Genomic DNA, 12,894 nt, shown 5'->3' with positions numbered 1-12,894 from the left:
AGTTAATTATAATTCTATAAAAATATAAAATGAATAATTTAAAATGTCTTCGATCAACTTGCATGTGCGACGTTGCTTATCTCTATTCCAAGCACATTAAACAACCTTGTAGAAGGACTAGAGCAAAAGCCTGTCAATATAAAATCAATCTCATTTAAACTAATTTTTAATCAAAATAAATATTCAATCAAAATGATTTTAAAATTTAAAGAACTAACCTTGACCTCTGCAACCCCAATAGACCTTGACTTCACTTTATACCCTTTACAATGTGTTCATCATCTAGCCCTATTCTATATTGTATAAATGATAATACAATCCTATGGAATAATACACAATTTACTAATACGTCATATAATTACTATACATATCTTAACTAGTAAATACGTAATCAAAAAACACGATATTAGAATTGAGGACTCTATAGTACAGTTATCAACACTTTAAACGGATCCTAATAATACATATGATAAAGTAGAAATCCCCGATTCGGGCAATAAATTGTAATTTTGTGGTTATGCTTGAATTTATAAAAGGTTTATTACATTTTGGATTGAGCTTGAGCTAGTTTCCATTAACTAGTATAAGAAACTTTCTCAAGGTGCCTACGTACCCTATCTAGTTAATCAGGGATCAAATCCACGTAGTTCTCTAGTTTGAATTGAAGTAGTATGTTGTTTCATAAACTCAACTGTTATCAATTAAAGATATATGTGAACTTATTTGAAAGATTGCGGATTTATTTGATTCGCACGATTAATAACTTAGAGAAACTCAATTATTTCTTTATTTAGGTGACAGCCGAGGTCCTGCAGATGTGGGCATACTGCTTACTTTATTTTTAACAACTTATTTATCATGCTATATTATCCAGATATTTAACCCACTTCATAATAATATAGTCCATATAGTATAACACTAAGATACCCTAATAACTATAACACTATAATACTAAGTTACCCTAATAACTATACCGAGCTATTCTAAAAAATTTCTACCAAGGTCCTTTTCGAGACGCCAATACCTCCCAAACATAGTTGCAACATGGCTATACAACCAAACCTACAAAACATATTAAAACAAAATCAATTATTAAAGTTTAAATATAGATATTAAAATATACATAAAACTTACCGTATAATTTACTGAAAACGTCTCTTGCACCATATACGTTAAAGTCTTTGTCAACATCGCTTCTAATTCTGCAAAATTTATCAAATAGTCAAAGTTAATTATAATTCTATAAAAATATAAAATGAATAATTTAAAATATCTTCGATCAACTTGCATGTGCGACGTTGCTTCTCTCATTTCCAAGCACATTAAACAACCTTGTAGAAGGACTAGAGCAAAAGCCTGTCAATATAAAATCAATCTCATTTAAACTAATTTTTAATCAAAATAAATATTCAATCAAAATGATTTTAAAATTTAAAGAACTAACCTTGACCTCCGCAACCCCAATAGACCTTGACTTCACTTTATCATCACCAAGAACACTGTGTAGTATCTCCTTTACAATGTGTTCATCATCTAGCCCTATTCTATATTGTATAAAAGATAATACAATCCTATGGAATAATACACAATTTACTAATACGTCATATAATTACTATGCATATCTTAACTAGTAAACACGTAATCAAAAACACGATATTAGAATTGAGGACTCTATAGTACAGTTATTAACACTTTAAACGGATCCTAATAATACATATGAAAAAGTAGAAATCCCCGATTCGGGCAATAAATTGTAATTTTGTGGTTATGCTTGAATTTATAAAAGGTTTATTACATTTTGGATTGAGCTTGAGCTAGTTTCTATTAACTAGTATAAGAAACTTTCTCAAGGTGCCTACGTACCCTATCTAGTTAATCAGGGATCAAATCCACGTAGTTCTCTAGTTTGAATTGAAGTAGTATGTTGTTTCATAAACTCAACTATTATCAATTAAAGATATATGTGAACTTATTTGAAAGATTGCGGATTTATTTGATTCGCACGATTAATAACTTAGAGAAACTCAACTATTTCTTTATTTAACATGACTAAAAGCATGCATTATTTAGGTGACAGTCGAGGTCCTGGAGATGTGGGCATACTGCTTACTTTATTATTAACAACTTATTTATCATGCTATATTATCCAGATATTTAACCCACTTCATAATAATATAGTCCATATAGTACCGTAATAAGTATAACACTAAGTTACCCTAATAACGATAAAACTATAATACTAAGTTACCCTAATAACTATACCTAGCTATTCTAAAAAATTTCTACCCGGGTCCTTTTCGAGACGCCAATACCTCCCTAACATAGTTGCAACATGGTTATACAACCAACCCTACAAAAGATATCAAAACAAAATCAATTATTAAAGTTTAATTATAGATATTAAAATATACATAAAACTTACCGTATAATTTACTGAAAACGTCTCTTGCACCAAATACGTTAAAGTGTTTGTCAACATCACTTCTAATCCTGCAAAATTTACCAAATAGTCAAAGTTAATTATAATTCTATAAAAATATAAAATGAATAATTTAAAATGTCTTCGATCAACTTGCATGTGCGACGTTGCTTCTCACTTTCCCAAGCACATCAAACAACCTTGTAGAAGGACTAGAGCAAAATCCTGTCAAAATAAAATCAATCTCATTTAAACTAATTTTTAATCAAAATAAAAATTCAATCAAAATGATTTAAAAATTTAAAGAACTAACCTTGACCTCTGCAACCCCAATAGACCTTGACTTCACTTTATACCCTTTACAATGTGTTCATCATCTAGCCCTATTATATATTGTATAAATGATAATACAATCCTATGGAATAATAAACAATTTACTAATACGTCATATAATTACTATACATATCTTAACTAGTAAATACGTAATCAAAAAACACGATATTAGAATTGAGGACTCTATAGTACAGTTATCAACACTTTAAACGGATCCTAATAATACATATGATAAAGTAGAAATCCCCGATTCGGGCATTTTGTGGTTATGCTTGAATTTATAAAAGGTTTATTACATTTTGGATTGAGCTTGAGCTAGTTTCCATTAACTAGTATAAGAAACTTTCTCAAGGTGCCTACGTACCCTATCTAGTTAATCAGGGATCGAATCCACGTAGTTCTCTAGTTTGAATTGAAGTAGTATGTTGTTTCATAAACTCAATTGTTATCAATTAAAGATATATGTGAACTTATTTGAAAGATTACGGATTTATTTGATTCGCACGATTAATAACTTAGAGAAACTCAATTATTTCTTTATTTAGGTGACAGCCGAGGTCCTGCAGATGTGGGCATACTGCTTACTTTATTATTAACAACTTATTTATCATGCTATATTATCCAGATATTTAACCCACTTCATAATAATATAGTCCATATAGTACCGTAATAAGTATAACACTAAGTTACCCTAATAACTATAACACTATATAACTAAGTTACCCTAATAACTATACCGAGCTATTCTAAAAAATTTCTACCAAGGTCCTTTTCGAGACGCCAATACCTCCCTAACATAGTTGCAACATGGTTATACAACCAAACCTACAAAAGATATCAAAACAAAATCAATTATTAAAGTTTAATTATAGATATTAAAATATACATAAAACTTACAGTATAATTTACTGAAAACGTCTCTTGCACCAAATACATTAAAGTCTTCGTCAACATCACTTCTAATCCTGCAAAATTTACAAAATAGTCAAAGTTAATTATTATTCTATAAAAATATAAAATGAATAATTTAAAATGTCTTCGATCAACTTGCATGTGCGACGTTACTTCTCACTTTCCCAAGCACATCAAACAACCTTGTAGAAGGACTAGAGCAAAAGCCTGTCAAAATAAAACAATCTCATTTAAACTAATTTTTAATCATAATAAAAAATTCAGTCAAAATGATTTAAAAATTTAAAGGACTAACCTTGACCTCTGCAACCCCAATAGACCTTGACTTCACTTTATAATCTCCAAGAACATTGTGTAGTATCCCCTTTACGATGTGTTCATCATCTAGCCCTATTCTATATTGTATAAACAATCCTATAGAATAATACACAATTTACTAATACGTCATATAATTACTATACATATCTTAACTGGTAAACACGTAATCAAAAAACACAATATTAGAATTGAGAACTCTATCTATAGTACAGTTCTCAACACTTTAAACGGATCCTAATAATACATATTATAAAGTAGAAATCCCCTATTCGGGCAATAAATTGTAATTTTTTGGTTATGCTTGAATTTATAAAAGGTTTATTACATTTTGGATTGAGCTTGAGCTAGTTTCCATCAACTAGTATAAGAAACTTTCTCAAGTTGCCTACGTACCCTTTCTAGTTAATTAGGGATCAAATCCACGTAGTTCTCTACTTTGAGGTTGTATGTTGTTTCATAAACTCAACTGTTATCCATTAAAGATATATGTGAACTTATTTGAAAGATTGCAGATTTATTTGATTCGCGCGATTAATAAACTAGAGAAACTATAAGATTTTGTTTCAAAATTTACAAGATTAAAATATATCATAGGTGGTATATTTAGGTATTCATTTCTTTATTTAACATTACTAAAAGCATGCATTATTTAGGTGACAGCCAAGGTCCTGGAGATGTGGGTATACTCCTTACTTTATTATTAATAACTAATTTATCATGCTACATTATCTGGATATTTAACCCACTTTATAATAATATAGTCCATATAGTACCTTCATAATTATAACACTAAGTTACCCTAATTACTAAAACACTATAACTTTAAGTTACCCTAATAACTATAACGAGTTATTCTAAAAAAGTTCTACCAAGATCCTTTTCGAGACGCCAATACCTCCCTTGTGTACTAGCAACATGGTTATACACCCAAACCTATAAAAGATATCAAAACAAAATCAATTACTAAGTTAATTATAGATATTAAAATATACATAAAACTTACCTTATAATTTACTGAAAACGTCTCTTTCACCAAATACGTTAAAGTCTCCATCAACATCACTTCTAATCCTGCAAAATTTACCAAATAGTCAAAGTTAATTATAATTCTATAAAAATATATAATGAATAATTTACAATGTCTTCGATCAAATTGCATGTGCGATGTTGCTTCTCTCTTTCCAAAGCACATCAAATAACCTTGCACAAGGACTAGAGCAAAAGCCTGTCAAAATAAAATCAATCTCATTTAAAACTAATTTTTAATCAAAATAAAAATTCAATCAAAATGACTTAAAAATTTAGAGCACTGAACTCTATGACCCCAGCAGAACATTACTTCACTTTATGATTACCAAGAACACCATGTAGTATCCCATTTACGATGTGTTCATAACCTAGCCCTATTCAATATTGTAAAAAGATAGTAGAATCCTTTGGAATAATACACGATTTACTAATCCATAATATAATATCTTTACATATTTGAACTAGTAAACACAATAGTAGAATTGAGGACTGTATAGTACAGTCATCAATACTTTAAACGGATCCTAATAATACATATAATAAAGTAAAAATCCCCGATTCGGGCAATAAATTGTAATTTTGTTGTTATTCTTGAATTTATAAAAGGTTCATTACATTTTGGATTGAGCTTGAGCTAGTTTCTATTAACTAGTATAAGAAACTTTCTCAAGGTGCCTACGTACCCTATCTAGTTAATTAGGGATCAAATCCACGTAGTTCTTTACTTTGAGCTAGTATATTGTTTCATAAACTCAACTTTTATCATTTAAAGATATATGTGAACTTATTTGAAAGATTGTGGATTTATTTGATTCGCACGATTAATATATTATAGAAATTATAAGATTTTGTTTCAAAATTTTTAAGATTAAAATAGATCATTGGTGGTAGATTTAGGTATTCATTTCCTTATTTAACATGATTAAAATCATGCATTATTAGGTTACACCCGAGGTCCTAGAGATGGGGCACACTGCGTACTTTATTATTATCCATGTATGTTATCATGCCACATTATCTAGATATTTAACCTACTTGATAACTATATAGTCCATATAATACCCTAATAAATAAAACACTAAGTTACCTACGTAGTACGAGCTATTCTACAAAAAGATCTACCTAGGTCCTTTTCGAAATGCCAATATCTCCCTAACATAGTTGCACTATGGTTTATACTCAATCCTACAAGATATATCAAAACAAAAGTAATTATTATAGTTTTATTATAGACATTAAAATATACATAAAACTTTCCTTGTAATTTACTGAAAACGTCTTTTGCACCAAATACGTTAAAGTCTTCATCAACATCACTTCTAATCCTGCAAAATCTTACCATATAGTCAAAGTTAATTATAATTCTTTGAAAATATAAAATGAATAATCTAAAATGTATTCGATCAAATTGCATCTGCAATGTTGCTTCTCTCTTTCCCAAGCACATCAAAACAACTTTGTAGAAGGATCAGAGCAGAAGCTGTCAAAAAAAAAATCAATCTCATTTAAAACTAAATTTTAATCAAAATAAAAATTCAATTAAATGATTTAAAAATTTAGAGGACTAACCTTGACCTCTGCCACCTCAACAGACCATGACTTCAATTTATAATCACCAAGACCACTAATGTAGGATCCCTTTTACGATATGTTCATAAACTTGCCCTATTCTATATTGTATAAAGATAATACAATCATATGAAATAATACACAATTTACTAATACCTAATATCATATCAATACATATTTGAACTAGTAAACAGGTAATAAAAAACACATTTTATAGAATTGAGGACTGTATATTATATTTATTAATACTTTATATGGATCCTCGAAGATATATAATTAAGTAAAAACCCCGGTTCGGGCAAAAACTTTGTGGTTTTCCTTGAATTTATAAAATGTTTATTACATTTTGGATTGAGCTTGAGCTAGTTTCCATTAGCTAGTATAAGAAACTCTCTCAAGGTGCCCAAGTACCCTATCTAGTTAAATAGGGATCAAATCCACGTAGTTCTCTACTTTTAGTTGGTATATAGTTTTGTAAACCTAATTGTTATCATTTAAAGATATAGATATGAATTTACCTAATTATACACTTAATTCAAACCCACACACATAATAAATAAGATAAAATGCTGACTAGACCCCTACAATAGTCAAAGGAAATTACCAAAGTTCATCGATGTTGTTATGCAGTGGTTTACCAGTTATAAGCAAAAGGAAATTACCGAAGCTCCTCGACGTTGTTCTGCAGCGGAGTACCAGTTATAAGCAATTTAATCTTAGTTCTGAATTCCTGCAAACCATATTTTGTATTTCAAATATCTGCACAGAGAGTAAGCACCGTACCTATAGCTTTGTGAGAATTGCCAATACCACATGTGACACATATACTGCCGCTTTACTGTTGTTTAACCTATGTGCTTCATCAACCATGAGATAGTTCCACTTAAACTTAGAAAGCACTCCCGTGTCCTTCAGTAGTACTTCATACATAGTCAACAGGGCATCAAAATTTATGCCCCTTCCATTCTTCTTATCAGAGTAGAATTCATATTGTTAACAAACCTACAAGATACAAATCTGTATTATTAAAATGAACTAAGTAATGCTACTTGTAATAGGAAGTCTGGACATAAGGGGGTTATTATCTTCCATTAAGTGAGGAGATGATCACAGAAAAGCAACTAAGCCTCAAATGTTCTAAGAACAACTTACCATTTACAACATCTACATTCAAGTTAATGCTGCTAGTAATAGGAAGTTTGGACAGGAGGTTATTGCAGAAAAGTAACTAAGCGGCATATGTTCTGAGAACAACTTAACATTTACAACATCTACATTCTCATTTAAGTAATAAGCTTCCTAATGTTTCTCCATATTGATTGTGGTAAAGGAATGTTTATCATCTTTTATTTTTTAAAGCTACCAGTAATAACAATGCAATGAAAATGATTATTCAAATTCAAATGAGTTCAACCAAGAATTTTATTAAAATAAGCAAGGAGACGGAGCATCTTTGTCATTTGTTTTTCTTTAGATATCACCTGAAGACATAGTGCAGAATATAAACTTCAATTACTACAAGCTAACAATTACATTAAGCTTATATTTAACCAGTAATGTCTAAATAATATCACCTCTGATTAAAAAATATGCTGTTTACTGCAAATAATACTGTAATTAGCAAAGTATTTGAAAAATGCATTATAATATTACAGGAAGTACTGCATTAGTATTGTAATGGTAACATTAATAAGGGTAGTATGTCTTTTTCTTTCTAGGAGTTAGTTACAGGAGTCAGAGTCTATAAATAGTGATGTGCGTCTTGTATTTCAGATTATGAATGTGATTTATGGAAAGGAAATCAGTTTTCACCAATCTTCTTCCTCTCTCTATAACTACTTTCTCCCTATAGGGTTTTGATCTCAAATCTCCCACTAAACTACGTTTCTCACTCGTTTCTGCTCTAAATCTCTATGTTTCTCTTTCAATCTCTCTCTGATCTCTGCTAATTCTCTTTACTCTGATTAGAATATCAGAATACACCAAAAACATACAGAAAAAACACTAAAACCATGAAAAACCTGACAAATATAATCAGTACACAGTGTTCTAGTTCCTGTTCTTTCAAGATTATGCACAAAAGTTAAGAACTTTGTACAAATTATTTATCCTTTAAATTTTTTGTTGACTTCACATTATATAACAAAATGGACTGTTAACAAGCTTTCACGTCATTTTACTACCGTAGACCTAGTTCTACTTCACGCTTTTATAAGATTATGAATAGGTATAAGAGTTTTGTTAAAATTACATATACTTCAACTAATACTGTTGACTTCACAACTATCCCCAAAATGTCCTGCTAATAATCTCTCAAGACATTCAATTACTTTCTACATTTCAATTTTACATTCACAACAAACGGATTAAAAAGAATCAACACATTGGAAATATTAGTAAGCGTCTAGTTTCATCATCAAAAGTTATCCCTCAATGCCAGAAAGAAAATTTCCAGCAGACTACTGAAAATCAGTTGCATATCTTTCAAATTATGCCATCATTTCTACAATTTTAAAGTCATCGGCAGCATCAAATGATATCTTATAAAATACTAACAAACATAATATAATAAAATACACATATTTTATCTTAGTAATGTTGTACAGCTCCTAAAATTTTAAAATATTTAATATGCACACACACACACACACACATATATATATACTAGTATTTGAACAGGTTAACAACTCAAAATAAGAGTAGCCAAGTATCAAGTTGAGCCTCAACCCTCAAGCTTGACTAATCTAGGGTAAAATTTAAGATAGCTCAGTTTTTATTCAGGTTACCATATTTAATGTTGTTTCACACTGTATATAACAGATATGCTTGAAAACTTTCATGTATCTATAATTAATATGCAGAAAGAGTGTTACCAATCTACCTTAGTCAACATGCATACATAGGCAAAAACATGAATCAGTTAAACCACGGTCAATTTGATACCTCTCGGATTGCACGTGCTCTAACATATATAATGACATCCATTTCGGGCTGGCATTTTTAAAATTCTTTTTCCCAATTTGATAATGTCGATAATGGAACAACAACAATAACAAATGGACCATAAATTTGTTGAGGATTCTGTAGTAAGAAAAAAAATGTTATTAGAAACACTTTCCATCTTTTCCAGAACAAAAGCAACAGAATTATCAGTGTACCTTCAGAAAACCAAGCATAAAACCGACTGAAAAGTTCTGCCCAACCCCATTCCATCAGCTAATATAACATTAGTATCATTGCTCCAACTGCATTGTCAAACTAGATTGCATTAGAATTATTCCACTGCTGAAAAATCTTACGTAGCATGAAGCTAACTGCTGGTAACTGTTAACAAGGAAGTTTAATCCCTCAAGCTGATAATCTTTGAGTTTACCACCCTTCAAACATTCAGGCTGTGCATCAAGCTTCCTCAAACTTCAAGGAAAAGAAAATGACTACATAGAAAATACACATAATCAACTTTAAAAGGGTTTCTTCATACTAAATTTAGAATGGATGATTTTGACAATCAAGGAAAGTAAATTTTAAGCACAAATTAGCAAGAAAACAATCCTTAAAAGCATCTCTATTAATTTTCATTTTGCTAAATAGTAGAACCGCTATTCTAGTTACAATACTATAAAAAAATGTGTTCCACATAAGTATCCTTTGTAAATTTTAAATATAGCATTTGAAACTGCATGTTCGCCACCAAGGTACATGAGTTCCAATGTACATCGATGGCACAAGAATGAATTTAAAAAAAAATCCACAGGTCAAAATGGAACTTTGTCAGAAGAATGGATGTAGCATAAATTTTTAACACCAATATACCATCACTTAGAAGTGGACTCTTCTTGAGCAAAAACTAATTTTAAATAAGGTTCCTTCAGTAAAATGAATATACTTGACCCAACAAATGAATAAAATGATGGGTCAAGCTTCATTATCAAGTAGTGTTTACGCTCAGATATGCACGGTCACCTATCCACACAAGTTGGAAATTTGATTCATAGTCACATCTTAAAAGTAAAAACAGACAACACAAGATGCAAACATCCATATAACAAAACAATGTTCGAGGTGCACCTCTGCTTTTCCTTTGTTGAACATCTACCATTTTCCCCTGTATTTCTAATGCTACCTCGTGGGCCTGCATACAACAACATAAAACAAAAGTTCTTTTGTAGACGCCAGAATTCATTTAATCATTACAGAAGTAGAAGTACTAGTGCGTATGTCCAAGTCACTAGTATCATGTTTGTTAAAACAGCAAACAGACGGAAAAGTAATCGCAACACAAATGAAAAAATGGTGCAGCTACAGGAAAGAATTTTCCCTAAGTGGCACTTTTAAATACCTGACAAGGAAGTGTTGTTTATCAAGAGCAAACCACTTTTTATAATCTGATCCCAAATAGGGAAACATTTTGTTAGCATTAGATTTAAGAAAAAATGTACCTTATTATTTTATTCGCATACCTGATTTCTGGTTGTCCAAAAAGTTATCCTTCTATTTCAAATTTACAGATATCTTACAAATAGGGCTTATTGAGATAACTGCAACTGTTTACAATGTTTTAGATCATCAAAACTATTCAGAATTAAAAGTACGCCACCTGGTCTGTTCTTCTATGTGGACTAACATTTCTCTTCTATTCTAACCCTTTCACCACATGACTAACTTTTGTTGAGAGCTTACAAACAAAAAATGATGCAGAAAATAAGATATTTAAATATAAAAATTGGTACTTAGATACAAAATTATATTATATATATAGCTAATTTTACGTCAACGTGCTATGTGAATAGAACTCTTTGCCTACTTGTGGAAAAAGGGGAACAGAAATTATAGTACTCATTTTTTTCTAAAGTAGATCACAACAGGGAAATTATTCAAATTGGTAAGAAAATTTGAACGACCACTTAATATTTCGGCACATCTTCCTTACTTACAAAAAGTCAATGATACACTTGAACCAAAGAAACATAAAGAATCTAAAAAACTGATGGTAAAAATAGGAACGATAGACATAAGACATATATACACGCATGAATTTCCTTCAGCATATGACACTTAGATGACATAAATGCAATAAAATCATGTCTTAAGAAAGATGGTGAAAAAATAATCACACTTTCATAAGATAAGATGAACACTTCTAAAATCATGGGACTGACTACGAGCCTACATGTATTTCTTATAAAAGTTAAATGTTACCAATCTTATTAGCCATAGTCATTAGAAATTAGATCTTTCGCCCCCATTCCTTAAAAAAGGCAAAATCAATATAACGTTATCCATAGTACACTGTATCACCTTTGTCTTTTTATGGGTATCATCAAATGGTAATGTGATCAATAACTAACAGAGTACTGAACGTAGAAGGCAACACTACTTAACTACTACAGGTAAGTAGACATGCAACTCATAACTTCCAAAAAAATGAAAAGCAAGAAACTCAGCAGAAAGATGCAAATAGGACGAATCATGATATGGGGAGAAGAATTACCTTAACTTTTTGAGGAAAATGATATATCCAAGTATTTCTCCCTAATATGACAGGCATAACTTGTGTGTCAGAGTATTTGCAATATCGTACAGATGTAAATAACACATACAATCATTAACAAAAGCGAGATGAGTAGCCTTCCACTACCTTCTCTATAAATAAAAGAAAAAATCACAATTACATTTATATCAGAGAACTATGTATTTCCATGTATTAGACCAATTTGGATATTTCCAACCGAAACTGACATAAAAAAATCAGAAGCTAGATACTTTATATAATAATTATGCGCAGATTGTATATAGTGAGAGCAGTGTTATTAACTTTTAATTGGTTATTTCCAAGTTGCTTCAGCATAAGATAGTCCTTGCCACTTCACCAAGTACTCCAAATTATCTAAACTTTCCTTGCTGACTCTTTCTGCAATTACCCTTTCCACCTGACGTTTCATCAAAATAATTTAGCACATAATGACATGGAAAAGTAATGGATGACGTAAACAACAGTACTGTATCAATGCTGAACTGACTGTTTTGTTTTGTGAAATTTAAGTCCAATTACTTGCTCATGTCATGGACCTCGATCTGAAAGGCTGTGCCACATGTGTAAGGAACAACGGTGATCCAATACTAGGAAAATTAAACAGTTTGATTACATAGATCTTGACACTCATGACCAATGATTTTGTTGAGGGTAAATTGAAAAGTAGAAACTAAGCTATCCTCTGTGTAGAAAATAAAGATGTTACATGAACAAAAATCTACACAGCACAAAGAAGATGTTTATTAAATAACATCCAATGAATCATAGCTTCAAGCCATTG

The 12,894-nt window shown here is 30.5% G+C and overlaps 1 protein-coding gene and 1 long non-coding RNA gene across 2 annotated transcripts; both read right to left on the bottom strand.

The window, feature by feature from the left end:
• Window positions 1-3,802: 3,802 nt before the first annotated feature.
• LOC141700666 (uncharacterized) lies at window positions 3,803-5,579 on the bottom strand. The gene is made up of 4 exons (XM_074504376.1): window positions 4,986-5,579; window positions 4,852-4,915; window positions 3,960-4,078; window positions 3,803-3,871 (listed from the first exon to the last, which is right to left on the bottom strand). The coding sequence occupies exons 1-4, from the start codon at window positions 5,172-5,174 to the stop codon at window positions 3,821-3,823; spliced, it is 423 nt and encodes a 140-aa protein (XP_074360477.1). The 5' UTR covers window positions 5,175-5,579; the 3' UTR covers window positions 3,803-3,820.
• A 292-nt stretch (window positions 5,580-5,871) lies between these two features.
• Window positions 5,872-12,515, bottom strand: LOC141700669 (uncharacterized). Its single transcript, XR_012566455.1, has 7 exons — window positions 12,396-12,515; window positions 10,649-10,712; window positions 9,739-9,825; window positions 9,524-9,661; window positions 7,364-7,582; window positions 6,581-7,262; window positions 5,872-6,491 (listed from the first exon to the last, which is right to left on the bottom strand). It is a non-coding gene; the product is annotated as an uncharacterized LOC141700669 (long non-coding RNA).
• Between the last annotated feature and the right edge of the window lie 379 nt (window positions 12,516-12,894).

This window comes from Apium graveolens, unplaced genomic scaffold (genome assembly GCF_009905375.1).
Source record: "Apium graveolens cultivar Ventura unplaced genomic scaffold, ASM990537v1 ctg2686, whole genome shotgun sequence".
Lineage (NCBI taxonomy): Eukaryota > Viridiplantae > Streptophyta > Magnoliopsida > Apiales > Apiaceae > Apium > Apium graveolens.
This window is presented reverse-complemented; position numbering and strand designations above follow the sequence as displayed.